Source organism: Ursus arctos, unplaced genomic scaffold, assembly GCF_023065955.2.
Source record: "Ursus arctos isolate Adak ecotype North America unplaced genomic scaffold, UrsArc2.0 scaffold_9, whole genome shotgun sequence".
Taxonomy (NCBI): Eukaryota; Metazoa; Chordata; class Mammalia; order Carnivora; family Ursidae; genus Ursus; species Ursus arctos.
The window spans coordinates 20,622,353-20,648,279 of record NW_026623111.1 but is presented as its reverse complement, the minus strand read 5'-3'; the positions used below and the strand labels follow the sequence as shown (position 1 = coordinate 20,648,279).

The 25,927-nt window shown below is 35.5% G+C and overlaps 1 protein-coding gene across 6 annotated transcripts in view; it reads right to left on the bottom strand.

The window, feature by feature from the left end:
* TBC1D19 (TBC1 domain family member 19) overlaps positions 1 to 25,927 on the bottom strand; it is a 150,389-nt gene that overhangs the window by 87,010 nt on the left and 37,452 nt on the right. For 2 of the 6 annotated variants that reach the window (XM_026514551.4, XM_026514552.4), the window contains exons 3-8: positions 25,013 to 25,058; positions 18,974 to 19,049; positions 6,940 to 7,014; positions 5,666 to 5,729; positions 4,406 to 4,452; positions 1,794 to 1,904 (exon numbers count right to left, since the gene is read on the bottom strand). In XM_026514551.4, coding sequence (XP_026370336.1) covers positions 1,794 to 1,904; positions 4,406 to 4,452; positions 5,666 to 5,729; positions 6,940 to 7,014; positions 18,974 to 19,049; positions 25,013 to 25,058 — 419 coding nt within the window. Of the gene's footprint in view, positions 1 to 1,793; positions 1,905 to 4,405; positions 4,453 to 5,665; positions 5,730 to 6,939; positions 7,015 to 14,427; positions 14,553 to 18,973; positions 19,050 to 25,012; positions 25,059 to 25,927 lie in introns of those variants that run through there. The other 4 variants (XM_026514555.4, XM_057309673.1, XM_057309672.1 and 1 more) reach the window with 3 other exon arrangements.

Here is a 25,927-nt window from a genome sequence, read left to right as displayed (position 1 = left end):
GACTTTCACACAGTCTCATATTCAAACTTATGGCTCAAGCCCTTCTATAACATGCGGTGTCTCCAATTCTTAAGCCTTTCCAAAGTTCTAAGGAGAAAATCATCTTGCTTCTTGTATCAGTCAGTGTCCAGTCAGAAAATAGAAATCATACCAGAAATGTGAACAGGGAAAAATAGAATTAACGAATACAAAAAGCAACTATGACTTTAGAATGATGAAGAGAGAACCAAGAAGGAACTAAGAACTCAGGAAAGGGTCTCCCCTACCCTCAAGACTGAGATTCAGACTTTTTTTTTTTAATGAGAAAATGCTCACCATGGTAAGTTGTAGTTACCATCTGTTATCATACAAAGTTATTACACTGTTACTGACTATATTCTCTATGCTGTACTTTCAGCCCCATATTTTATTTATTTTGTTACTGGAAGTTTGTACCTCTTAACCCCTTAATTTCCTCATCTCCCCACCACTCCTACTCTGACACCCACGAGTTCTCTGTATTTGTGAGTTTATTTCTGGTTTTTTTTTTTTTGCTTTCTAATTTAGATTCCATGAGATTCAGTCTTTTTTTTTTTTTTTTTTAAGATTTTATTTATTTGAGAGAGAACAAGCAGTGGGGAGGGGCAGAGGGAAAGGGAGAAGCAGGCTCCCCACTGAGCAGGGAGCTCAACATGGGGCTCGATCCCAGGACCCAAGATCATGACCTGAGTGGAAGGTAGATGCTTAAGTGACTGAGCCACCCAGGCGCCTCAGATTCAGTCTTTTAAGGAGAGAGAATGGCTACCCCGGAAATGTGCATGTGGGTCTTGGGGTGGGTGAAGAAACTTGCTAGAGGGCAGTCTGGAGCAGGCTTCTTCATGGTAATCGGCTGCCTTTCGAATATAGGAACCAGGAAGGGACGCTCCTTTTTCTTATTATGGTCTGCAGTGCCCTCCAGAACCCTCTACTGATAAAGCCTAACATCAAGCCAATTAGCAAAAGAGGAATGTTTGTAAGATCTAGCTCCAGCATAATAAAGCAGAGCAAAAAAAGGTTGATACAGAGCTGAAAGATAAACTGATTATTGGCATGTCTCTCATCTGTATCTCCCATCTTCTAGAGAGAGGCATTTGGACTTGAACTTCTTTCATGTTTAAGTCATTTATCATTTTCCTATCAGCTCTCCAACTGAATACATTAACAGAGTTATAAGTTGTTTCCTAGTTTCACCAAAAGCAGTATTTATAGTTCTGTGCTCCTTATTGCTTTGGGGTGATTAGCAAAAGGAGTGATAACTTCCTAATTCCACCATCAGGAATTCTCCCCACCTTTCTATAATTGCTCTATTTTAAAACTAACTTCCTCACCAAAATGTGATAGTTTCCAGAGCAAAGACAATCTCTACCTCATCTTCCCTTCATCTCCCTCGGTGAGTCATCTTGTTAAGCTTAATAAAGGTTGGTTGAATTAAATAAAATGTACGTTCTTTAAAATTTTTAAATAAAATTCACAACTTGTTTCAGTGAGTTTTATTGCCATAGATCATGCACCTGAATCCCAACAAACTGTCTTATAAATCTATGCTGTTGATGAGAAAAAAGCAAACACATTTATAGGTCCATGAAAGCTCATTTTTAGTCCTACCAGCAAAGCAACTCACTATCTATAAAACATACTGACAATAAAAAACAAACCTTTCACTTAATTTATTGAATGAGCAGACAGTCCTGTTGCTTTAGATATATGCTGCAATAAAATATTTTTCTAATAGCTGTCTTCTATTATATGTAATATTTTGAAATGTCTATACTTACCAATTCAGGGATGTCTTTTACTTTCAGAGGTACTTGGATTAAACCCAAATGGGTCCTGAAACTAAGTGAATCACCATTTTCATAATTTGGGTTGCGAAGATTAATTAACACCTTTAAAAACAAATCCAACAAAATTGGTTAGTTTCTTTATAGGATGTTTACACTTATAAAATTGGCAGTAATATTCTTGGTGTATCACCACAAAATTAAAAACTATTTGGGGCTATGCATATACTTTAATTACATTCTAAAAAACTATTCAGTTGTATTGAAATGTTAAAACACCATAACATGCTTTAAATTTAATATTCCAACTGATGATCTACCATATGAAAGTCTAAAAAGTTAAGAATTTAGTTAGAATGAAAAACCTTTTGATGGTAATAAAAAATAAAAATTACTTGATTATAATATGATTTTAATATTTTCTTTCCTCTAACCCACTTTATTGTAAGAATACAGTATATAATACATATAACATACACAATATGTGGTCATTGACTATCATGTTATCAGTAAGATTTCCAGCCAACAGTAGACTATCAGTAGTTAAGTTTTGGGCGAGTCAAAAGTTCTATGTGGATTTTCAACTATGCAGGGGATCATAACCCCTGCGTTGTTCAAGCATCAACCGTATGTTTTATGCTGGCAAACTAGACAACAGTTGAGAAAAGAAATAAAAATAAAATGTGAAAGATTCATTCATTTTTCTACTCAATCATTCAACACCTATTTATTGAGCAACTATATGCTAAGCACTATTCTACAGCTGGAGATAGAGCAGTTAACTTGCAGCTGGTTTGTGGTAGCTCTATGCTTATCTCCACGGACACCTGGATGTCTGGGAGTGACCTTGGCTAAGATGGGATGAAATATACTAACTAGTCAATTATTATACTATGCTATTTAATGTCCCCTAGAGGCAGTCCATATCAGTTTATTTATATTGTTTATTAAAAATGTACAGATTGCTGGTTTCACCTGATTTGCCAGTGGGGTTATAAAAGACCCCTTAGGAAACTTGTGCCTTGACTCCCAAGGCCAGTGTATCTCACTTACATCTTGGTAGCTCATAATCCAGAGACAAAGCATGTCCTGTGCAACTGAGAAAGGGCCCTAGAAGCTATGCCTGGAAGTTTGGATCTCTTTGCATTTATATGTGCTTTCTCTCTCTTGCTGAAACAAAAGCCTTCTGTGGTTTTATCCTGTGAAGTCCTGCAAGTCTCTTCGGTCATCTGACTCTGTAATTGTTGCAGCAGTGCACAAAACAGAAAGAGAAGGTCCTGCCCTTGTGGATCTTCCATTTAATAGGAAAAGGCAGGCAATAAGCAAAATAGAAAAAGAGAATGTTATATAATGATAAATGCTATGAAGAAAAACAAAGTAGGAAAAGACTAAAAGGAGTTCCAAGCAGGAGGGTGGGGGGAAGGCTTTGCTGAGAAGGTGACATTTAAAGCAAAGACATAAGAAGTGAGGGAATATGCAGACAAGTATCTGAGGAAAAAGCACTGTGGGCAGAGGAAACAAGGAGCAAAGGCCCTCAGATGGCAGAAAGCTGGGGAGAGCAAGAAGGCTAAGGTACCTGGAGTAGAACAAATCAGGGACAAGTTATAGGAGATGAACTCAGAGATGTAATGAGGTATCAGATCAAATAAGATGTTTTACGCCACTGTCATGACTTTGGCTTTTAGGGAGAATGAGATGGGAAGCTGCTGGATGCCAGAGGAGTGGTTTATTTGGAATGGTACTTAAAGGGCTTCCTCTGGGGACTGCACTGAGAACAGATTCTGGTGGGTAGGGGTGGAGCAGGAAGACCAGTGGGAGGCTACTGCAATGGTCCAGACAAGACGCAGGAGCTTGAACCATTGATGTAGGAATGGTAGTGAGAAGACATGGGTGGATTCTGAATACATTTTGAAGGTAAAGGTGACAGGATTTGCAGATAGATTATGTATAAGGTACAAAAGAAAGAGTAGAGTCAAAGAAGGGTCAATTAAAATAATTAGTGAGTTCTAACTGCCTACTAAAGAGTTGCACTCAATGATCCATATGCCTGTCAAACTTAACGAAGCTCTCTGTCTTCACTAACAAACCTGTTCCTCCTCCTATAACCCCTATGTCAAGGGCAAGGTACCTCTGCCCAGCTGCCCACCCTAGACACTTAAACATCATCTGTATCTTTAATTTTTCTCATACTCCCAAACCTAATCAGTTCCCAAATCCTAAAGATCTCTTACAAATCTGTTGAACTCTTTCTAGTTCCAATGCTGTTCTTTTAGTTCAGACCCTTTTCATGTCTTGCCTAGACTACTAAAACAGGGGAAAGATTCACTGAGCATCTATATGGGCCAGGCAACAGGCTACCTGATTTACGATTACTATTTTTTAATCAAAATCTTCCTAATTGATTTTCTTGCCTCTAATCTCTCCACATTCCAATGTATTTTTCCAAGAGCTATTTCCAACCACAAATCTGATCATGTCATTCTACCACTTCAGTGACTCTAGGGCTTTATACATGGTGATTCCTCTGCCTGGAGATATTCTTATATCATCATTTCTTCCACTTTTTCCCCTCATTAATATACCTATATTGATCCAATATAACCTACCTCCAGAAAATCCTTTGGTGCATAAACAGGTCTGAAAAGGCTTAAATCTGGAATTAATAAAATAGATTAGAACAAAAGTCCAATTACTACACCATATGAATGCTTATTAATAATAAAAGTTAGGGGCGCCTGGGTGGCGCAGTCATTAGGCGTCTGCCTTCGGCTCAGGGCGTGATCCCAGCGTTCTGGGATCGAGCCCCACATCAGGCTCCTCCTCTAGGAGCCTGCTTCTTCCTCTCCCACTCCCCCTGCTTGTGTTCCCTCTCTCACTGGCTGTCTCTCTGTCAAATAAATAAATAAAATCTTTAAAAATAATAATAATAATAAAAGTTAATGATTCTTTCCTATGTTGCTATGTAGCTAGATTAATTCAGACTTGCACAGTATCGATAATTTTTCATTCATTGTCTTAAGTATTGGGAGCACAAAAATGAAAAGGAAGGGTAACAGCCTAAAGGGACATATTCTGGAAGAAATTAAGAGACTCCCTTTCTTAAATCTGTAATAAATTTGTAACTGAATTGAAAAAACAATGTCAATATAACATAAAAGTTCTATATGAGAATTCTCAAAGTACACAGAACATAAATAATACTTTCTTAGTGAATTCCTCTAGTTGTATTGTGCTGTTCTCCCTTTTGAACTTGTATAACACACTGCTTCTTCTAGTACAGTACTTATTTCTTGCCAGTCCCCGACACTTGTTTTTAAAGGAGTGGTGAGGGATTATGTACATGTCTATCTATACAATTATATAGATCTATTTATCATGGTAAATGAGATACAGTTGTCATATATTTATAAAATTGGTTGATTTAGTTCATTTTAACCATTAAAATGAACCAAAAAATAAAACAACATAAAATGAACAAAAAGAAATACTTAAAAACATTTAGAAGTCTCAAAACTTCTCACCATTTAACCTACCTTTAAAGCTTGAAAAATATTTACCTTAATTAAGAATCTAAGAAATCCACTGAAAGATTTAATCTACTTTTCTACAAAAATGTTTCCAAATGCTGCTTTAAAAAAGGATAATCGTTTTAAATATTCTTGAAGTAATGTAAAACATTGGCCAAAGTTAGGAATTTTTCAACTGCAAAGTAGGAGTTGAAGCAAAAAACGTAGATGACAGTAATTAGCAGGGAAGGAAAATTGCTGGCTCTACCAAAAGAACTGTTAATGCTGTTACTTTGGATCCATAATTAAGAAGGCGATTCGTTTCCTACTACCACGTTTTGAAAAAAGTTGTTCATATACCTGGTTCGTCAGTTCCCATTTCATTCCATTTATTGAGAAGTTCTTTCTGTTCTCCAACTGGCCTCTAAAAAAGGTAATTTTAAAATTGGTTTCATTTTGTGCAGTTTAGCAATGCAGCTGAAAAATAAGAACCGATAACTTATCTAAAAGTTTGGATAAGCAACCATAATATAAGAAAAAATAATTTCATGACATAAGGTGAACTGTTTTGGGAATTACTTTTAAAATTCTTGTTATTTAACTATTATTTTATATCTAGTCTCAATGGCTCAGGTAGAATGTGGTACTAATGAACCCAAGAAAAGAAGGTAAATGATCTCTACTGGCCAGTAAATTTCACAAAGAAAAACTGCTCCTCAGCCACATACTACATCTCTTACCCCATCCCACAACCTCAGAAATGCACCGCGAGGGGGACTGGCCAAGAGAGTGTGACTGTGAGTCAGCAGCACCATCATCCTATATGAAAGACAGCATATCACACAATACTACATACTTCGACAGTTTTCCATATAAATGTATCCATTTTTTATACCATCTTTCTGGTGCCTCCAGTGACCTGTCCTTGGGTATTATCCAAAGTTCATCCACTATATCCTGTCCCACAACAAGGAATAAATAGCAGGTAGGGAGAATAAAATGAAGAGAAATTTGTTTTCTCCCACTCAGGAGAAGCCAAAAAGAATCCAGAGCATTCCTCAAGTGGTTTTTCTCTTCCTTTTCATCTCTCCCCACTCAAACTCCATAGTGACAGATAAATGTTGAGAATTAGATCTAATAATACCACTATTAGAACTAAATAATTCAACTGAGAGATGACAAATCATCTTTCCATTCTCTATGTTAACACTGAAAGATGGTACCATACTGGCTATTACAAGATAATAGCATGCCTGAACCCCATCTCAAATTCAAAAAGTATGATTATTGTGCTAATTAGCCAAAAGTAAGGAGATCAAAGGCAATTAAAATTCTTAAAGTGCATTTATAACACTTACAACCTTTACAAATTTCTAAATAATCTATATGTAGATTATATACTATATTTTTATTTATTCTCAAGATATGTTCATTACAAAAAGCATTATAGTATATGTAATAGAAATCTATTTAGAATACACCCACATAAGTGGCCTTTTACAGATTTTTGATTCAAAACAAACTGATATACTGGTTAAAAAAAAAAAAAAAAAAGATAAATCTGCCTAACAGTTACAACTTCAAGGTACTCCTAGTATTTGATTGACAATAAAATACTTAAATGTTAAAAGTACCTTTCGTGCCAATGGGATACTCAGTTCCGTGCACATACTATTTAAACTCTTCAAAATTCTTTTTTCCCAACTTCCCTGAAATACAAAAAACAACTTATTATTGTTTCTGGTTAACAATACCAAAACTAATTTTTAAAAAATTAAAGATATTATGAGTTATATAGAAATGGTGGTTGGTTGGGTGAGATTGGTTGAGATTGGTTAACTTCATTCATTAGTTCACTCAGCAAATATTGATTACTGCCTGCTATGTGCCAGATACTGTCCTTAGTGCTGTGAATTAAGCCATGAACAGACGGTCTCAGTCCTCATAGAACTGATGTTCTAGGGGAGGATGGCAATGAGGGTAGATTAAAAAAAAAAAAAAATTCAACAAGTCATAAGAAAAAATAGCAGGTAATAAAATGGTAAATTACATTTAAGCATTTTGTAAATGTTTGATACTCAGAAATCTCATTAATAACCTAGTAAAAATAAAACTTTATAGGAATTATTATAGTGTAATTTTTCCAAACAAGACATTTCAGTCCTAAATACTTCAGCATGAATGTTCTAAAAAGAACTTTCTCCTACATAATAACCACAATACCACTATCACACCTAAGAAAATTAGCAATAATATTTCACATCATCTAATACTTAGTCCACCATCAAACTTTTCCAGTTGTCCCCAAAATATCTTCTATAGCTTTTTTAATCCACAATCCATTAAAAACATATGCATTACATTACATTTGGTTGTTATGTCTTTTCCCATGTAACTGAATCTACAGTCTCTTTGTCCTTTTCTTTTTCATTATATTGACTTTTTTGAGGAGTCCAGGCCAGTCATCTTTTAGAATGTGTTACAATCTGGATTTGTCTTATTGTTTTTTCACAGCATTGATTACCTTCTTCTCTAACCCCTATATCTCTTTTAAACTTGAAATAATAAGTTCTTTTTAATAGTCAGTCATAAATTGATTGCCCATGTTTACCATATTTTAGTAAATTATTCTTTTTAACACCAAGCTAAAATGTCGTAATTTTTTTTTTTTTGGTCTTTTTACTAAAACATGCCTATAGGCCACTTCTGACTCACTGAAACCAAAATAAAATAATACCAAAGCTTCAAAATTTAGACCAGGAGAGAAGAAAAGAAGAGAACTATATATAACATTATTGATAATGGACAGTTATATCCAGTCAATAAAAGCGGAATAATAATAATAGCTCCTTTAAGTGGTTTCTATAAAGATTATAGAGGTAAAGTATTTGGAAAATACTGGAAAATTTGGAAAAGGGACATAATAATGATAATAATCATCATTCAATAATTGATAGCTTTTATTATAGTTATTATTGTTCATAGGTTCCTCTTTAACACATATATTTAAATACATTACCCTTTTTATCTGGAAGATATTCTCCATGCTCTACTCTCATCTCCAACGTACTTATTCCTACTTTATATGAATAAGCCTTACTCACCTTTCAGGTCTTCAGCTCTATTAAGCTTTCTCTTCCTGGTCCCTCACCCCAGATGGTATTAGGTGCCTTTGCACCCCATCCTTCACCTATCATAGCACATAATCACACTTTGTCTAGCACATAATAGATGCTCAATGATTGAACAGATTTCTACTCTAAGTAATGTTGCAAGCATTTTTTAAAAATTTTGATATAACGGCCTAAACAATGAATGAACAAAAAAGCATTCACCTATAGGAGAAATATAGAGCTGTGAAAAATGTATAAGCCTTAGTTCACTAATAAATAGAAATAGGTTTTTTAGGAGTAAAAGAATAGTCTTCATAAATTATATGAAATACCGACAAAACTAGTCCCATTTACTGGTTTATTTTCAATTATCTCTCTCTTTTTTTTACTGTAAATATTTCTCTTAGATCCAAGACTTAAAATACATTTGAGCACCTTATTCATGATCAAACAGTAGTTATAACAATATAACCCACTTCCATCCCCAACATCCTTATCCTCAATTTATCTGAATAAATCTTACTCAACTTTCAAGTCTCAGCTTAAATATCATTTCCTCTAATACGCCTCTGTCAATTGCCTCCCCCCCCAGCTCCAGACTGTGGGGGAAGGAGATACAAGAAAGCTTATTTTGGGGAAAAAAAAAAAAGTAATCTTAATTCAATCACTACTATAAAAATAAAATTTGCATAAAGATTATAAATCCAGTCTCTGGGGCTCATGAGTGGCTCAGTCGGTTAAGTGTCTGCCTGCAGCCCGGGTCATGATCCCAGGGACCTGGGATCAAGTCCCGCATTGGGCTCCCTGCTCAGCAGGGAGTCTGCTTCTCCCTCTCTCTTTGCCCCTCCCCCCTGCTTGTGCTCACTCTCTTTCATGATCTCTCTCTCTCAAATAAATATCTTTAAAAAAATAAACAATAAAAAAATCCAATCCCTGAATTTGTATCACTTATTCTATTATATAAAGAACCAAATTGCTATTATTGAATTATGATTCCAAATATTCTCATTTCCAGCCACACATAAAAAGGCTCTTGAACTGATAAAAAGACAGTATCTCATGGACATAAAAACAAAAAGTTACAGTAGACATCAATGTGTGGATCATAATACATACTATACACATTTTTAAGACTGCAACATACAATTTTAATACAGTATAAAGCCTACTAAAAACCCAAACATGAAGGCCATTCAAAATAGAATGACATCTTCTGGAATGACACCTCAAGAAGATATCCTGAAACGTATTTGTTAACATCTCCTTTAAAAAATTATTTTGGTAAAAACATCTCATTCAAGTGTTCTCTACAAAGTACAATTTTTAAATGATTAATCACAGTTCTCCTAAATGGATAGACCCCACTACCAATTATTTCAATTTACCAACTTGAAATTGAATGTAATTCAATTAGATGTAATATAGAGACATGTAATATAAAGAGAAAATAGTTAAGGAAAAAAGTTACACAGAGAAGGAATCAGACAACAGAAGAAAGTGTTCTGAAAGAAAAGTTTGGAAACAGCCACATAATTTACATATATTTACATATGTTAATTATTAATCCTGTGAGATATGTACCATTACCTTCACTTTATAGATGAGGAAACTTTTTAAAAAAGATTTTATGTATTTATCTGTGCATGCGTGCAAGCGAGAGAGCAAGAGAGAGAGAGAGAAAGAACACGAGTAGGGGGAGGGGCAGAGGGAGAGGGAGAAGCAGGCTCCCCGCCAAACAGGGAGCCTCATACGGGGCATGAATGAGGAAACTTTTAAAAGGAACACATGAGAGTAGAATGAGAAAGAATATTAAAAACTGAAGCAATGCTGAACAAATCTTTATTCAATTAGCATTTTTATGTGCTCCACAACTGAAGCAGGAACTTAGAAATAATCCAAAAGAGAAGAAAGTATGACTAAAAATTAAGAGGAAAAGAATATTAAATTTTTTAAAAAAGGGATTTTTGTGGCTAGAACAGGGGGGCATGAGGTGTTATAGCTGAAAATTCAAGTAATGAAAAGATATTAATTCAACAAACATTTATTGAGCACCTACTAAACACATGACACTAAAGATGAATAAAACTGCATCCCATGTATCTAAGAAACACATCACTTTTGTTGTGGGGGTGGGGAAGATAAGACAGATACACAAATAACACGAGACAGGTTCAAAAAGTTCACAAGGGCTATATCAGCCATATGCCGTACACACAGAAAGAACAAAAAAGAATAAGCAAGGAAACGGGAAGCTAGGTATGTCAAAACTTCTGGTTGTTAATAGAATACAAACCACTTTCTTTAAAGCCTAAAAATACTGAAAGAAAAGTAACTCCAGGGGTTCACCATGTCTTCCCCATCTTCTGTTCCATACTTATGACACAATGCCAAGGTCAGCAGGGCTTTTCCAAGGGTACCCCTTAGAAGAACTTCAGTCAGATGACCAGAGAGGTTATTTCCATAGAAATCTTGGGTAGTCCAAGAAGTCATTTCTATAGACATCAGAAAGAGGAATAGAATTTCCTGACAATGAGGGGAAATCCAAGATGAAGAAAGTGGTTGCTCACAACCTGGGTTATCCCTTAGGTTCCCTCAAGAACTCTCATCTTAATTCAGGGTATTTATTCATTCCTTTGTTTACTTGCTGCCTCACTGACAGACACTGTATGGAATGCTTTCTATGTGCCAAGCCCCAAACTATGACCAGTGAGTAAATGTCATAAGGAGCAAATGACCGTTTAATACAAGAAAGAAACTTTCCAATAAGTAGAAAGGCTTAACTGAAGTGGCTTAAGTTATGAAATCGTGAGTCCCCTGTTTTCTCTAGAAGTACTTAAGCAAAAGGACATGAACATCAGAGGTTGGGCGAGATAAACTTGGACCCACTTCAGCTCCGGTTTATAGATACCTTTTCTCAGGCTGTATCTGTAGAGGTGATTAAATAAGCCCAAAGTCTCAAAAATAAATGCTCGAAGAAAAAAAAATCATAGTCCTGTGCTATTATTTAAATTAAAATGTCAAAATATATTTAGCACACACAGAAAAAGAAGTGGAAGCGGCAAATCAACTACTGAGAAATGACAGTGCACTAATGCAAGATACAAAGAAAATAATGGTTTCTACCCAAAAGACTTATGAAATAAATAAAGCTTTAAAATGCTATTTAAAAGAAAAATGAATGGCCTTTTAACATTTAAAATGTTTAATAGGAAGATATTACCTTTTACCCAAACCCATATCCTCTCCAAATGAAATTACTGTTGCCTTCAAATCAGTTTCCCTAATAATTGGAATCTATGGTATTAAGTCAAAGGATTTCAAGAGTTTTATAAATAAGGTAATTTCTAAGCCATGAGAAGCAAAAAAAATTACAAAAGACTCACAATTGTACTGAAATCTCTAATTCGGTATTACCTATTGCCTTGTTACTTTTTTATAACAATTTAAGTAAATAAGTCTTTAAAAGCCATATAATTCAGCATGCAAAAAACTATGAAATTATAAAATTAAAAAATTATTTCCTTCACTCTGAAAAAAATAAAGCAAAATAGTTATAACCCAGCTATCTAAAGGAAAAAGATTTTAGTAATTCTCTGACTATAAAAGTAACACATTTATTCAAGACAATTTGGAAAAAAGAACAGTATGTAAAGAATAGAATAATAAATAAGTATCCATAAATTTCTATCAGCCAAAAATAACCACTGTTAATATTTTGTTCTCTTCTTTCATTTTTTCTATGTGTGTACAATTGAGATATACACGTGTGTGTATACATATACACATGCATATACATATTTAGAGTGGAATTATATTGTTTTATATTTTGCTTTTCCATTTAAGATTACATTGTATACACTTTCCTATTTCATTATATTCTTTCAAAAATTACATTTTTGATGCCTGTATAACATTGTCTTTGGAGATACCATGCTATATATATGCAAACCCTACAGTTATTCATTTGGATTCTTTTAAATTTTTTAATATTATCATGAACATAAATTTCTGCATTTCCCTGATTCTTCCCTTGAGATAAGGTTCTAAAAGTGGAATTACTAGGAAAGAGGGTGTGAATATTTTCTAAGAGGGCACATTTTCTATTTTGTGTTTATTCAATTCATCCACCATTAAAAAAAAAATAGCTACTGAGCATCTGCCCTGAGGCAGGCACTGTGCCAGATGTTGAAGATACGGTTGTGAAAAGAGAGACACTGGTCCTGCTTCACCGAAATGGCAGAATCGAGATGATGATATAGACAACCCAAGTACTATGGTAGGAGGTACAGGGGGACTCCCGTATGGAGAATTGGAGAAAAAGAAAAAGTACATGAGAATCTGAGATCTCAGGGTCAGAAAGCCTTCCTAAAGAAACCATCATGTAACCTGACACCTGAGAACATGCAGAAGTTAGCCAGAATTTGTGGGATTTGTGGGGAGACAGTTTCGGCTGGAAGCAACAGCATGAGCAACAGTTCTCCTGCTGGAACAACTGACGGAAGTCAAGTATGATTAGATAGAGAAGGCTGATGGGTGTGGAAGTGGGCAGGGTAGTGCTGGAATGGGGAGGAACAGTGTGAGGACACAAAAGATAAGACCCAAACGGTAAAAAGGAGCAAGATCATTTATAGTTTTGTAAGCAAAAACAAGAAGTTGCAGTTGTATCCTAAAAGTTGAGAAAGTTTGGAGTTTTTTTAAAAGATTTTATTTATTTATTTGAGAGAGAGAGAGCACGCTTGCATCTGAGCTTGAGCAGGGGTAGCAACAGAAAGGGAGAGAGAGGGAGAGAGAGAATCTCAAGCAGATTACCCACCAAGTGCAGAGCCCCACACAGGGCTCGATACCAGACCATGAGATCATGACCTGAGCCGAAACAAGAGTCGGATGCTTAACCAACTGAGCCACCCAGAAAACCCAAAAGTTTTAAGAAATGGAGTGACAAAACAGAAGGCAGAAAGATCAATTAGGAAGAGGATGAGAATTGAAGTCACATAAAACTAACAAAATTTTCATTTTTATTTAGGTTACTAGATTGACAGAGAACTGCACAAATTCAACCACACAGCATACCTTGAATTTGTCTGAGCACTTCTGGAGTGGATAGAGAAACAGGCTGAATATCATCAGGCAGTACAGATTCTAGAGCCAGACTGTCCAGGAGGAAATCCCAACTCTTCCACCTACTAGTTTTGTGAAATTGGACCTATCTAAGATCCAGAGAGTAACATACCTCACAGGCTTGTCATGAACATTAAATGAGTAAATACTTGTAAAGCACTAGAATGGTACCTGGCACATAGAGCACCACGTTCTTACTAGTACTATTTCACAAGAAAATTCACACACTTATATTTAATCACACACTGTATATCAGTTTCTTCAAATACTGCTTTCTCTAAAGCAAAGTTGTTCTCAAATTATTTTACATGGATATAGGGTTTCATGGTCACATAAGTTTGAACAACACTGGATTAAATAAAATTAAACAGTTTCTTTACTGCAGAACATCTTGGAGCCTTTAACATGCCAAAATAAATTGTATACAACAAAATTAAGGAATATTGAACTAAAACCAAAAGTATAAAATAAACATCCATGAGTCCACAGTGATATAATAAATAACTGGGGGGAGGGAGGCAACTCATCCGTGCAGAAACACTCCAAATAATTTCTGTAGAGACTCTCACCTCACCGAGGCTGAACCTAACTGTCTCACCTTACATGTGAACCACAAATAGTGACTTCCTTCCAAAGAGTAGACTATACAAGGGGGTGGGGGCGAAGAGCGACTTTGCAGTGAAGTAAACTCACAGATACTACCCAAGCCAGGCGAGCCACGTCAACATCAGCAGTGCCAGACCATGCTGACTGTCTATACCCTGTTATGATGTGAGGAACATAAACGGCACTTTCTATCTGTGGTCTTCCTCCAAGAACATACCCACCCCTGAATCTAATCATGAGAAAAACATCAGACAAATTCCAACAGAGGGACATTCTACAAAATACCTGACCAGTACTTCTCAAAACTGTCAAGGTCATCGAAAACCAGGAAAGTCTGAGAAACTGTCATAGCCAAGAGGAGCCTAAGGAGACATGACAACCAAATGTAATGTGGTGTCCTGGATGGGATCCTGGAACAGAAAAAGGACACTAGGTTAAAACTAAGGAAATACAAATAAAATATAACCTTTAGCTAATAATAACATATTAATATTGGTTCACTGATTTTAACAAGTGTACCACACTAACCTAAGATGATGTTAATAGGGGAGACTAGGTGTGGAATCTATGGAAATTCTATAATAACTTTTTAATTCTTCTGTAAATCTAAAATCTTTAAAAAAAATCAAGTCCACAAAAAAAATCATAAAATAAATTGTGATTCTAGGAGTGAAAGTTCCAGCACAGGGAATATAGTCAATGATACTGTAATAGCACTGTATGATGACAGGTGGCGCTACACTTCTGGTGAACGTCATAATGTATAGAGTCATCAAATCACTATGTGGTACCCCCGAAACTATGCTGAATACCCGAAACCCTGAAATTAATGTAACATTATGTGTCAACTATACTTCAATAAAAAATAAATACAAATAAAAAAAGGATATTTAAAGAAACAAAGGAAGGAAGGAAGGAAGGAAGGAAGGAAGGAAGGAAGGAAATCTGTGACCAAGAGGAAGGCAGTGTGGTCCTCAATATCTAAACTTATTTGTCCACGGAACCCTTTTTTGTGAAGCACCTCTCAGGGCTAGTTTCAGCAGAAAACAATCTGGGAAATGCTGATGCAGTATAAGAAACCTCTTTCCCTCATCAGCCCAGAAAATTGAACACCAATCTAGCTTGCCAAAAACTGCAGAGAGCTGATTTACATCCCAACTCTGAAGACACAATCAAGAGCTAAGTGAAGTTCAAATAACTCATGAAACTTTAATAGGAAAAAAAAAATCAAAATTTTCCAGGCTCCAGTTCCAAAATATTTTCTGCCAACCTGTTTTACTGAATAAAAGGGGAAAGAAATACTAACTGGATTTTTTTAAAGTTCTTTTTGATTATCAAGAGCAAAGAACAACTTAATAAGGAACCGCCTGTGCCCAGGTCCTCCCCAGTGCTCCTACGGAATGTTTTAGCCATCTCCCCCACAGCACATAGCACTTTCTACCTTACATTACAACCATTTATGCCTATGTCTTCTTTCAGTGATTAAACCATGAGTTACCATAGGCGGAATCTTTATCTAATTTCTTTCTTTTTTTTAAGATTTATTTATTTATTTGAGAGAGCAAACGAGCGAGCAGGGGGGAGGGGAAGAGGGAGGCAGAGAGAGAAACCCAAGCAGAGTCTGTACTGAGCATGGAGTCCAACATGGAACTCGATCTCACAACCCTGAGATCATGACCTGAGCTGAAACCAAGAGTTGGACGCTTAACCAACTGTGCCACCCAGGCACCCCATATCTAATTTATTTCTGAATCTTCATAGCACATAGTAGGGTGTCTTTTAGCAGGCATTCAGTAAAGATCTTTTAATTTGGATATCACAATAATTGGTAGAAGAGATGGCAAGCGCCTTTACTATTAATTTAACATAAACTTCCTAAGTTCTTGCTACATAAGGATCAGTATGCTAGATGTAATGGGTACACAAAAATGTTTTTAAGTTGTTACTGCTTTCAAGAGGCTTATAACAAAAGTCAAAAAGATGTACACAGAAATTGCTATAATAGAATGCAATTTGTGATAAGAACCGTAAAATGACAGTGTGCTACAAGAGTCCAAAAGAAGGAGAGATCCTTTTCAACAGGGATGATAATAACCATCTTGGAGAAGAGATGTCATCTGAGCTGACCCTCACAAAATAGATGGATTTTCATAATACTAACAAGGCAGAAAGAGCTTTCCGGGACTAGAAAACAAAATAAGAAAAGTGCTAAAAGATGCAAGAGGGAAAGGCAAAATGATTCACTTGTAAGGGCACATAGAACAGTTATAAGACAGCAGAGATTGATAAAGTGGAAGTGAATGTTCTTAATAAACTAAGTGGCAAATATTAAAAACAGTTAAATATTTAAAATGAGAGAGAGAAGTAGAATTAGGAGCTATACAAGCCTGAAAAACTCTGGGAAAACCTAACTGGAAAGCAGATAATGCATGATGAGTAATAATAAAAGGATTGACAGGCAGCAAAACGAATCCACTGAAAGACAAATAAATGGATTTAGATTAAACTGATAGTAAACACAAAATTCATGTGACTTTCCTAAGTAATTCCACAGTTTGGGAGAAGAAAGTAGATGCAGAAGTAGCCTTAGGCTGAGAACTGGAATGGCAGGCAGAACAGAAGTCTAATAGGGCAAGAGACGATGAGGTGCAAGGGAGCACGCTGATAGAATGGTAGTTTTACCATCTGGACTAAGGAGCTTTGTGCAAAGAGGAGAGAACTGCCCAATACAACCGGGAGCTTGAGAACTAGATGACTCAGGGAGAACAAATAGAAGAAGATAGCTAGACACTAATTGGTAGAAGAGGTATTTAGTGTGACCACAGTTAAAGAATCAATTATTTCAACAAATCGTGTTCCATGAGCTAAGCACTGTGCTGGATGTCAAGGAGAAAAAAACACAGTCCCTGCTCTTAAAGAATGAATAATGTAGTGCAGGGATTGACAAGCTTCCTGTAAAAAGACAAATGGCAAATATTTTAGACTTTGTAGGTCATAAGCTCTCTAGGCAACTACTAAACTCTGGCATTGTCGTGCGACAGCACCCACTGACAATATCTAAATAAATGAACAAGATTATTTTCCAATAAAATTATTAATTCCTATAATTTTCATAGGTCACAGAAATTACTCTTTTGGCTTTTCAGCCAATTGAAAATGTAAAAAATATTCTTAGCTTGCCAGCTGTGTAAAAACCGGGGGCAGGGCAGATCTGGCCCATAGACTGCAGTGCACCAAGCCCTGCGTTAGTGTGTGAGTCTGGAAAGAAAAGAGAGGAGTCGCATATATCTACTCACAACACATACACTTACCCTTCATATGTGGTCTCAGCAACAAGCAGTAGGCGTGAAGAATGGACCTATTATTTACCTCTCTACCTCTTCCTTTTTTTTTTTTTTTTAAAGATTTTATTTATTTATTTGACAGAGAGAGAGCCAGCCAGTGAGAGAGGGAACACAAGCCGGTGGAGTGGGAGAGGCAGAAGCAGGCTCATAGCGGAGGAGCATGATGCGGGGCTCGAACCCAGAACGCCGGGATCACGCCCTGAGCAGAGGCTTAACGACTACACCACCCAGGCACCCCACCTCTCTACCTCCTCTTTTACCATCATGATAGGAAAATAAGTTCAGTATCTTCTTTCCTATAGCTAATATGCTAAAACTGATACTTTCTCCAAACCCTTTGGAAATTTTCAAATTTCACCAAAAAAATATTCAGACGTAATCTTTTAATTTTTTTGAGTTTATGTCTTTACAATAAAAGATCAAACAATTTTTCACACATGTAGCATTTAATGAGTATGCTTTGTGGCATATCAATAATATTATCTGATTGCTAGACCTAAAGGTACCACCCAGAGATAGATTATATTACATATTTCCTCGAAGATCTCCCTGTTATTGCTTCTTTTCACCATCTGATTTTGAGACCTTTTCAAATGAAAATAAAAGTTGAAAAATAAAAAAGCTGCCTCACATCCACTGCTTGGATTGTGATAACTCAAAGCAGCAGATTATCTTTCAGGAGCAGAACGAACCACTATGATAACTGAAGCTGGGAGATGGGTTTACGGGAGTTCTTTGGGGTATATTTGAAATTTTTCATGATAATCTCTGAGACTATGATTGAGGAAGGTTGACTCTGTGCTGCCCATTAAACCCCTTGGCAGTGGCAGTCAGAGAGTCACGCTGTACCGCGAGGAAGGCTCACAGGGGTTACCTCGGAGGCAGGTGCGTCAGGCCACACTGAGGTGAAGAACGGTGACGGAACCTCAGTGTCTATTTTAACAGTTCTTTACGGTTTTCTGTCTAAAATCATTTCTTTTTTTAAAGTGAATTTTAGTTATTTCAGCCCACTTTAGAAAGCAGGTTCAACTGAGTTCTGTGACAGAATACAGTTAGTCCATAGCGCCTGCTGTGAGAACAAACCTATTTCAAATACAGTATCAGTATGACCGGCTTTGAAAGCCAATATTTTAAAGGAAGAGTGAGTCGGTTCATTCCCATCTTATTCTTTTAATATCACAGAGCATGAGGAATAAACGGTCACATAATACTTTTATCACATTTAAAATTTCAGGCCAGTACAGTACTTGATTTTTTTTCTTCCTTCAACTCAACATTTTCAGGATTACTGTAGCTAAGTAAGTGCGCTCCTTGGTTACTGAAAGTAAAAAGGAAGAGCATGCAAATACTATTCAAATCATTGGAGTGGTCCTTACCCAGGCTTCCATATAGTGAATAATATATACTCCTGATACCAACGAGGATCTTTCATTCCGTATTACATAACTTAGCACGGAAAAATAAAACGAAAATGAATAATAGCCAACCTGTGCTTTCCTCATGTAAACCAAAGGTTCTTTCAGATGTTCAGGAGGTGCAGCAGGATGACTAGGTAAAGGAAACCTAGGGACAAAAAGAGGCAGCTAGATATTGTACATTATTTTGATAACTAATTAATTCTCTTTGTTAGAAATCACTTACCTCTGTGGTCCATGTCATAAATGAAAAAGAATATCTGCTAGCAATTCAGTGTGTTTACAGAAGGTACAACAACATAATAAAGTTTTCTTATCCTACTAATATTGTAGTTTTAGATTAGCAATTTAATTACTTGTTAAAAGTTGAATTGCACAATAATCTGAATTCATAATTTGAGGTAATTTTAAAATTACTTAGCTTTGTAAATGCTCATGTAAAAATTGTCAGAGCTGTTATTTTTAGCATATAAATATTGTAACATTTAGAGGAATTTTTTAAGGTTGAAAAAAAATCCATAAACTTGTTAACATATCAACTGTTTTCATTTCTCCCAATTTCCTTTTCCATATGATTATATTTTTTTTACATAGTTGAAATGATAATGTAATTAGTATCTTTCAAAAGAGCCATGTTCTACTATATAATACATGAATTTAATAAAATTTAAAAATGGTAATGTCTTATGGATTCTTTCTGTTTTAAGTAACTTTACATTCATATTCAAAATGTACTGTTTTTATTGAGCAAATATTATTCAACAAATATTTGAGCTATTCTAGATACTAAGTATATGGTAGAAATTGAGATAATATCCTCTGTTCTAATCTACCTAACATTCTAGTGAAGAAAGACAGTCAATAATTAGAAAAAGAAACAAATTAATAGAACTATATCAGATAGTAATATGCACCATGAGAAAATGAGAGCGGGGTAATGAGATAGAAGTGATTTGGAAGGGTAGGTGTCTAGGGGAGCTAATACTTGAACTAAGACATAAGTGAGAAGGAGCCAACCACACAAAGATCTAGGGGAAGAATATTTCAGGCAGAGGGGCAGCAAGCCCAAGACCTGAGTTAGGAACATTTGGAAGATTTAAAAATCAGAAAAAGCCAGAATGGTTGGAATATAACAACTGAGACACAGAGTGACATGAAAGCACAGAAAGCGCAATAGGAAAACATAACAGTTCAACATTTACTTAGAGATTCCAGTCTCTTTCACGAGAACAAATAACTCCTTTTGAAATTAGTCATAACACCTGTTCCTCTGGCAAAGTAACCATGCTCTAATACTCAAGAACCATACACTGAATTTTCAAGAAATGCCTCATCCAAACTGGAACACCAGCAGGTAAAGTGTTTATGCTACACCAAGCTTAATTACACCTATCCCAGGACTTAAGAGTAAAATGCTCAAATGTCCAAAGGAAACATTTCTGGAATAGAAAAAGCAACCTGTTCAACCCGATCTCTAAAAGTTTCACTATCTCTATCTAATTGTTTTTTCCACAAAAATCTGTACTCCATGTACCTAAATAAATTATCCTTCCCTACTCACAAATGAAAAAAAAAGGTAATCTATATATACCTCAATATTTCTTCATATATGCAAGACAGCTTAAAAACCATATATTTCATACCGTTCATTATATCATTTGTAAGGGACACGTAGTTTAGAATGAAATATTGTTTCAAAATCTTTTCATTTTAATAATAATTATTTCTAAATTTAGTAAACCTTAGAAATTAAGGATTGAAACTTGAGAGCACTTACTGGTAATCTTGTTATTTAATGCACAAAGAAGTTTATCCATAAATAGGTAATAAGAGGTGGCAACCCAAAAATCAGTTAATGTTAATCCAAAATCAAGTTAGATTTTTATTCATTCAGAAATATTTAGTGAGACTCTACTAAGTGTTAAAGGTAATAGAAATAGATCAGTAAACAAAATAGGCTAAAATTCTGTCCTTGTAGAGCTCACATTTTTATATGAAGAGATGAAGGTTGAAGAAACCTGTACATCACTCTTGACTCCTGCCTCTTCCTGTCCCCTAAATCCCCGGAAATACTTCTCATCTTTTTCCACTCCACTGACACTTAAACCAACATCTCTTGCCTGTGTTCATCTGACAAGTACTTAAGCAGTCTCCCCTCCTTCCACACTATTTTCAACCTGTTTGCCAATTTGTCTGGCTATTTAGCCAGGAGCAATGTCTTTCTTATTCACCAGTGATTGTATTTCCAGTGTCTAGCATAATGTGCGGCACATACCGGATAACCAGGACATTGCTGAGTGAATATAAAACACAAATATGATCACGTCATTACTACGCTTAAAATTCTAAAATGACACCCAAATGCTCTTAGGATCCAGTCTAAAAAAGCTTTGAGGGGAGCCTGGGTGGCTCAGTCGGTTAAGCAGCCGACTCTTGGGTTCAGCTCAGGTCACAATCTCATGGGTCATAGGATCAAGCCCCAAGTTGGGCTCTGCACCCAGCGTGGAGTCTGCTTCAAAAATTCTCTCCTTCTGCCCCTCCCTGGCACACGCGCCCATGTGTTCTCTCTCAAATAAATAAATCTGAAAGAAAGATGATAGATAGATAGATAGCCTTGAGGAAGAAGCACACCCCCAGCTACATATCTGGGATCATTCTTCACCATGTCCCTTTCCCAATACACCCAGCCATACAACTTTGCTCCTTCAATGTGCCACACTTTTCCACTTCTAAATCTCTAAGCTTGTTGCTCCCTTCTTCCTAAAGCACTTTTCTTCTCTATTCCTTTCCCTGACTAACTCTACCTTAGCTTTTTGATCTCAATCTGAATATTGTTTCCCTTGGTAAGCCATCATGACATCCCCGACCTGAGTTTAGTGCCTGCCCTATGTGTTCCTCGTACTTCCTCATCTTGTACTCATATTGTACTGTAATTGCCTCCTTAAACTATGTGTGCTGCACTGAGACGTAAGCTCCATGAAAGCAAAGACCAGCCAGCTTGTTCATTATCCTCAATTCCTAGCTCAGGGCATAGCATATAACAAGTACATTTAAAGTAACACTCAAAAAAAGGCAAAGAACTATGTGATTAGGACATTTTGGAATTACTCTGGTCTACTGCCTGAGCACTCTTCCAACAAATGCCATGAATGTCTATAAAGACTTAACCATATCTTGTGGTCTAGTGTAAGGTACCCATTATCTAAAATCTTTCCATTTTTGGTCCACTACTGTTCAACATTCACACCTCTCTAAAGTATGGCAGATGTCCGCATATATCTACCATAACAGTACACTATGTATATATTTTACTAATATATACCTATAAAGACTTTAAAAGGGTTTATTTATATTCCTTAAAGGAAAATGATAGGCAACCTACTTTTTTATCAACTGTTCTACACAAAGTACGATGAAAACTAAGACAGAAAAAAAAGGTGCATGTTCCATGTAAAGACTGTCTTAATTAAATCTTTTTAGTAAATTTAGGATTAGTAACTACTGGGTATCCTCAATTCAACAAATATTTATTTTGTGTTAGCATTGGTCAGTGGCCCAATAACTACCTACCCACTGACTCAATACCATTTATTTGAAGGTACTAAAAGAAATATAAAATATAATTCTTGTTTCATAACACTTTTAATCCAGGCCGAGAGATAAGATATACACATATGTGAGATGTAGTAAAACACATGTTCTTTGGAATCAAACAGCTGGAGGTCAAGACCCAGCACTACCATTTACTAGCCATATGATCTTCAGTAAATTATTTAAGTAGTTTAAAAACGCCTCAGTTTTCTCTTCTGCAAAATGGTTATAATAATAAATTCCACAATCATAGGGTTGTTGTAAATATTACATTCCATAAGGCAATGTATTTAAAGTGCTTAGCACAGTGCTTATATAAAATACTCATTTAATCATGTCAATTGCCTATTAAATATTTACACAACAATAATTAAATAAGCTTGATCCCATGACCCCAAGATCATGACCTGAGGCGAAACCAAGAGTCGGTCACTTAATTAGGACTAAGCCACCTAGGCACCCCAATTAAGTGGTCAATCTTAAGAGGGAAGAACTAACATAGGCTACAATTAAAGTTGCAGATAAATAGCAGAATACAAAATTTTTCTCTCTCTTTTAAACAAGAATTGGACAAAAATCTTCAGCATGGTTACTAAAATGAAGTGAACAATTTTCTGGTATCATTTGTATAGCTCATGTGTCTACACCTTTATTAGGTAAGAGTGTATTTTTTTTTTCTACTCTATTTAACCTAGTGAATTCTTCTACTTTACTTTTTATATTCTTTACTTGTCCATCTAATGATTTCTGCCAAGGAAAAATCCAACACAATATACTAAGTCCCCTTTTTCTTTTGATTTATGTTAGGGGAAACACTTCTCCACTCTGGATGTGTCCTTCCCTGTGAAAAGAGCTCCATTACTGTAACATTCTTGGCCTCTCTCCAGGGCTTTACTTGCTACGCCACAGAAGAGGTTTAGTGCCTTATTCAACTTTAAAATTTTGGAATAATAAACTGAACACGCTCACCAATGTTATTTAACTGCAAGGTTAAGTCTATTTAATTCTGGAGTTCAGTTAAAGGACTCATTTTGCTCTAGCACTAAGCTGTGTCCTCTTATCCAGCCTTTATCAGTAATAAAAGTATAATTTTGATTTTTGTTTTATCTTATTTCTCAATTTCTTCAGAACCCAAGTGAGTAAAAAAGGTAGTATTACTTACTCTTTCAAAAATCTCAACAAGTTATTAAAAAATATTTATTTAATGTCTATTGTTAGGATACTGAAAATAAGACAATGAATGAAATACTGACCCTGCCATCAAGTAAAAAGGCACTCACTGTTCACTCACCAAACAATTTTCAGGAGTGGATTAGACTACAAAAATAGTAATCACCAGTAATATCTCCTCGGATAAGAATCCACTGTTTGCAATTACACATAACCGGGTGCTTTTATTCCACCAGTATTGGACACAAAGACACACAAAATAACAAGCTTCCTGTGTAACAGGCAAAGAGATAAATCACCATGTTCATATTAGTTTAAGTAACCGGTGGCATCTCTATACATATTGTATATTTAAAACCTTACTTATCATGATAAACATCTATTTCTGGGTGACTAGGACCACGGGTATGGTCACAGTCAACTTCAATGAACAGGTGACACTTATATATGATTTATCTAAGAATCTGTAAATCAACTGGGAAAATGGTGACAGGCAAAGAAGTAAATGCTAATTTTTAAAATGTGTGTCTAAGCATAGGTCCACAGTCCTTCATCTGAGTCTCTTTATTTTAGAACAGTTCTCATAAACTATATTCCCTTGTTTCCTAGTTAACAGCAGATTAGAAGGGACAAATTAGAAACAGAAGTGTTAGAATCTAGAGAATGCTAGAGACATAGGCACATTGGTAGCAGTTTAAAAAAAAAATGACAAAAGAACTCCATTAGACTATAAACTCCATGAGGGTAGGAATTGATTTCTTGTTCTATACTATGTTCCCAGTGCCTAGCATAGTGCTAGCACATGGTAGGTGCTCAATAAATAACTGATGAATAATGGAATATTGAATAAACTATAAAAGCTAACTCTAGATCCTTATTCTTTATAATGACAAATAGTTTTATACACCTCAACAGACTCTAAGGGCAAGTCCATATTAACAGAAATACTGGTTTCCTTAATAATGACACCAATTTCGCAAAAAAACAAAAAGTTAATTATATTTAGAATGATTGCTTTATAAAGACAGAAAAAGGGTAATATCCAAAATGGCAACAATAAAAAGAATGTTGATAAGCTTCAGTTATCTGAAATATTAACTTATTTCCCTAACTACACTGGATAAATGAATTGTTAATATAAAAATTTTGGTGGTAAAAAACCCCACCTATTCATTATTCATTCCCGGGAAGGACTGTAATTTTTAAATGTATTAACTTACGTGAAATGTTATATAAATACTAATGAAAAATAACAATATAATGAGTGTACATAGCAATACTATGTTCATTACTTACAAAGTAAATACAGCTAAACATAACAGTATCTCAAAATAGGTAGGAAAAACTCACACACTCAGTTCACTATAAACAGCATTCTGAAGTTTCTTCTCCCAACCTATTTTTTAAAAAAGAATAAAATGTATGAATAGATTAGTTTTAAAAAGAAGCATACATTACAATGAAATTTATCTCACTAAAACTCTCACATCATATTCATTTGTGAAAGAACTTTACAAATTGCTAGTTGCTGTGTAAGTGTTTTTAAGGAATTATTTCCTATACATTCACTATGTCCGTTGGCAAACACTGAGTAGGAAAATTATCAGTATAACTCTATTTTTTTTAAGTAAAACTATTACACCATTTTCTCAAGATGGGAGAAATCCTTCTTCCCATTGCTAGGGTGCTCAATGAGTGCCAAAACAGTGCTGGCTACTGTACTGCTAGTACTACCAGGAATGTGCCAAGGAAAGGCAAGAAACAGCCAGGCACTTGACAAAGACAGATCATAAGCAATTAGTCACCACTAACTAGTAAGTAAACTCCTGAACAACAGAAACATTATTATGAGGTACCATCAGACCAGTGAGCTTGGCTGCTAACTACTTAAACTTTTCTGGATAAGTAAACCACTTAATATCTCAATTTCCGTGTACAAAGGTTGGAATAGGGAACTTCTCTTCCTGCTCTAAAAGAAATTAGGATTTTCTTTTCTTTTCATTGGAAGGATAGAAAAGGGGGGGGGGGAGGTGTAGAAGGAAAAGAAGCCACAAATGAAAAGTAAAAGAGGAAGTGCTTAGTAAGGGAGATTCTTCATACATTCAGGATGTATTTTGATCAGGAAATAAAGAGCATTCACAACTGAGTAATGCAGTGATTTCCACAGTGTTCCTGAACTTTTGCAGCATTTTATTGAAATATCTGAAAGTTCTAATTCTCCTCAAATAGAAACTTATCCAGCCACTGTTTCACAATTTTGAATGA